Here is a 3,821-nt window from a genome sequence, read left to right on the forward strand (position 1 = left end):
GCTGAGGGACGCCCCCTCCTCCCCGAGTGCACAAATTTTTGTGCACTGGGCCTCTAGTACTATATAATAAAAGAGAAACATGGTAATTAGCGTATGACCGCTACCCTTCCCATTGGCTAATCAGGGCAATAAGCAAATTAACTGTCAGCCAAGATGGCGGCCGGCAGCCAGGCAGCTGGAAGCGAACATGAGGCTTGCTTGCTTCAGTGACAGAGGACTCCAATGTTCCCCGCCTGCCGCTGCGGGCCTCTGAGCTGCAACTCTAAGCAACTATGTTACAAATATAGAAGCTAAACAAAACCCCAGAAACCTGCTTTAGTCCGCCAGGCTTCAGCCAGCAGGATCGCAACATTGTTTCAAATACAGAAGGTAAACAAAAGCCAGAAACCTGCTTTCAGCAGCAGAGGCCTAAGAGCTGAAGCCAGAGCTAAAGCTGGCCCAGAATTTTTAAAAAAAGGAAAAAAGGAGCGGTTGGGAGCTTCAGTCACCCGCCAGCCTGAAAACAGCCCTCAGCCCCTCACCCAGACTGTCCAGGCACCCCAGTGGGGACCCCCACCCTGAAGGGTGTGTGACCAGCTGAAAACAGCCATCAGCCCCTCACCCAGGCTGGCCAGGCACCCCAGTGGGGACCCCCACCCTGATCCACGACACCCTTCAGGGCAAACCAGCCGGCGCCCACCCGTGCATCAGGCCTCTATCCTATATAGTAAAAGGGTAATATGCCTCCCAGCACCGGGATCAGCGGAGCCAAGAAGCCTCCCAGCACCAGGATCAGCATGACAGGGGGCAGCGCCCAAACCCCCTGACTGCCCTGTGGCTCTGTGTGTGACAGGGGGCGGGGCCACAACCTCCCTATCGGCCCTGCTCTGTTCATGACAGGGGAAGGCACCCCAACCCCCTGACCAGCCTTGCTCTGTGCCTGATAGGGGGGAGCTCCCCAACCCCCTGATCGCCCTGCGGCTCTGTGTGTGACAGGGCGTGGCACCCCAACCACCCCCCACGGGCCCTGCTCTGTGTGTGACAGGGTAGAGCCATAACCTCCCCATCGGCCCTGCCCTGAGTGTGACAGTGGCGGCGCCCCAACCCCTGATCGGCCCTGCTCTGTGTGTGACAGAGGGCGGTGCCCCAACTCCCCTATCGGCCCTATTCTGTGAGTGACGGGGGGAGCTCCCCAACCCCCTGATCGACCCCGCTCTGTGCGTGACAGGGGGTGGTGCCACAACCTCCCCATCAACCCTGCCTTGAGTGTGACGGGGCGGTGCCCCAACCCCCCAATTGGCCCTACCCTGAGCGTGACTGAGGGTGGCATCACAACTTCCCAATTTGCCCTGCTCTGTGCATGACAGGGGTGGCGCCCCAACTCCCCAATCAGCCCTGCTCTGAGCCCAACCAGGGGCTTCACGTAGGGATTGGGCCTGCCCTCTGCCACCCGGGAGCAGGCCTAAGCCAGCAGGTTGTTATCTCCCGAGGGGCTCCAGACTGCAAGAGGGCACAGGCTGGGCTGAGGGGCCCCCCCTTCCCCCGAGTGCACAAATTTTTGTGCACCGGGCCTCTAGTCCTATATAATAAAAGCCTAATATGCAAATCAACCGGTGGAATGACCGCTCGCTATGACGTGCACTGACCACCAGGAGGCAGACGCTCTACACAGGAGCTGCCCCCAGCCCACAGGCCCCAGGCCAGCCAAGGCGGGTGCCAGTGGGGGCCCCCTGATCGCCCCGCCGGTCGCCCCGCAGATCGGCCCTGATTGCCGGCCAGGCCTAGGGACCCTATCCGCACATGAATTTCGTGCACCGGGGCCTCTATTAAATAATAATGAAGAGCGATGTGTGGTGCCAGGTGGGCGCGGAAAATATCAGGAGTCACTCTGCATGGTCTACGATTGGACATTCACTCTGCTGTACATCTGAGACGAATACAGACTGTACTGAATGTGCACTGTACCTGCCAATAATAATAATAATAATTAAAATATTAAAAACACCCACACCTTTGGGGACCACTGGACCTGCTGGGGTTGGACCCCAGCAAGTGGGAACAGGAGAAGAGGAGGGAGACAGGAGCCACTTTGACTGATGTCAGCACTTTTACCAAATCATTAGCTGAATCCAATTCTTTTAAGAATCAGCCAGTTAGGGGGTAAGAGATCAACCAAAGGACTTATATGCAAGCATATGAGCATAACCAATGGACAAAAACAGTAGGGGGATGAGGGCATGTGCTGGGGGTGGGAGTGGCTAGGGAGAGGTCAATGAGGGAGAAAGGAGACTTAAGCAATACTTTAAATAATAAAGAATTTAATTTTTAAAAAATAAAAAAATAAATCCACGTACACAAGAGTGGCTGGGGCACTTGGGCTGTAAGAAAACTCAAAACCGAACGTGTCAGACACTCACGTAGCATCTGTCCCCACCAGGGCTGTGCCCGGGTCATTTTTCTACCAGGTGCACCGACTGGGGAGTTGAAGCAGACACTGAGGGTGAATTTTTCCTGTTCTTGGTTGGGGTTCCTAAACCGGAACAAATTAAATGCCCTCCAGACTCCAAAGCATTTTTAGAGCCTCGGACACAGTGATCACCACGGTGCCCAGCGCTGCCGCCCATTCGCAGAGGGAGGGACACACGCCGGGGCTGCGGGTACAATTACGGCGCAATTACCTCCACCCGCCAAGCGAGATGAATGGGGAGACGTGTGTGCCTCGTGAACAGCAGCTTTGAAAGCCTCGCGCGCCCCTCTCATTACCCGCCCCCTCCACAAAGAGGCCTTTGAAGGTGAGCGCATGGCTCTCGGCTGGAGCCTAATTGAGCATCTTGTGCCGGACCCCAGTCCGGGTATAAAAGTGCCGGCGCAGGAGCCATCGCCACAGTCACAGGTCCTCCCTGCACCTCCGCTCAGCCCAGAACCAGAACCAGAACAGAACCCGACAGCATGTCCTACAGCCTCAGCTCCCGGACCCTCTCCTCCCGCTCCCTGGGCGGCTGCCTGCGGTACCCGGCCTCCTCCTGCGGCTCTTTCTACCCCGGCAACACCTGCTCTGGCAACTTCTACCCCAGCAACACCTGCTCTGGCAACGTCTACCCCGGCAACGCCTGCTCCGGCAACTTCTACCCCGGCAACGCCTGCTCCGGCAACGTCTATCCCGGCAATGTGGCGTACGCCCAGGGCACCTGCCAGGAGGACTCCCCACCCTACGGCTGCCAGGAGACCTGCTGGGAGCCCGCCGGCTACCAGGCGCCCTCCTACGGCCGCAGGTCCTCCTCGCTCCGCCGGTCCTACCGGGCCACCTGCCCGGGCTCCCTGGGCTGCGGCAGCACCGGCCTCGGGCCTTTCGGTTACGGAGGCTCCGCTGCCCAGTCCCCGGGCTGTGGGGCCGGCTACTGCCGTCCCACCTACTTCTCCTCGTCCAGGACCTACCAGGCCCCCTCTTTCCAGCCGGCCTGCGGCTCGGGCTGCTACGGACAGACTTACTGACGGGCTCTGACCCACGGGGACGGGGACGCCTGCCCCTGAGCAGCACCCCGGGACGTCCGGCCTCGGCCTCAGCTGGACCCGCCTCGCAGCCTCCTGAACCCCGCTTCCTGGGGCCCAGCCCCCGGGGCCTTCTCTGCCGGCCTGGGAGCCGGAGCTCAGCCACTCCTGAGGCTGTCCCTCTTCTCCTGGCGCAGTCCCGTCCCCGCCTCGCGTGGACGCGGCGTTGAAATAAACGCTGTCTGCGATGAGCTGCGGCTGCCGTGTTGTTTGTGCAGGCGCCGCGTTTAGGGAGAGGAAGCTGCGCCTCCACCGCCGTCGGAGGGGCGGGGAGCGTGTGGTGTCTCCCGTGT

The 3,821-nt window shown here is 59.8% G+C and overlaps 1 protein-coding gene across 1 annotated transcript; it reads left to right on the forward strand.

Moving 5' to 3' along the window:
- Positions 1-2,928: 2,928 nt before the first annotated feature.
- LOC308515956 (keratin-associated protein 13-1-like) lies at positions 2,929-3,471 on the forward strand (the record flags this gene model as incomplete). The annotated part of the gene is made up of 1 exon (XM_081086671.1): positions 2,929-3,471. One exon carries the CDS (start codon positions 2,929-2,931, stop codon positions 3,469-3,471), a length of 543 nt encoding a protein of 180 aa, XP_080942797.1.
- Between the last annotated feature and the right edge of the window lie 350 nt (positions 3,472-3,821).

This window comes from Myotis nattereri (assembly GCF_964212035.1).
Source record: "Myotis nattereri genome assembly, chromosome: 3".
NCBI lineage: Eukaryota > Metazoa > Chordata > Mammalia > Chiroptera > Vespertilionidae > Myotis > Myotis nattereri.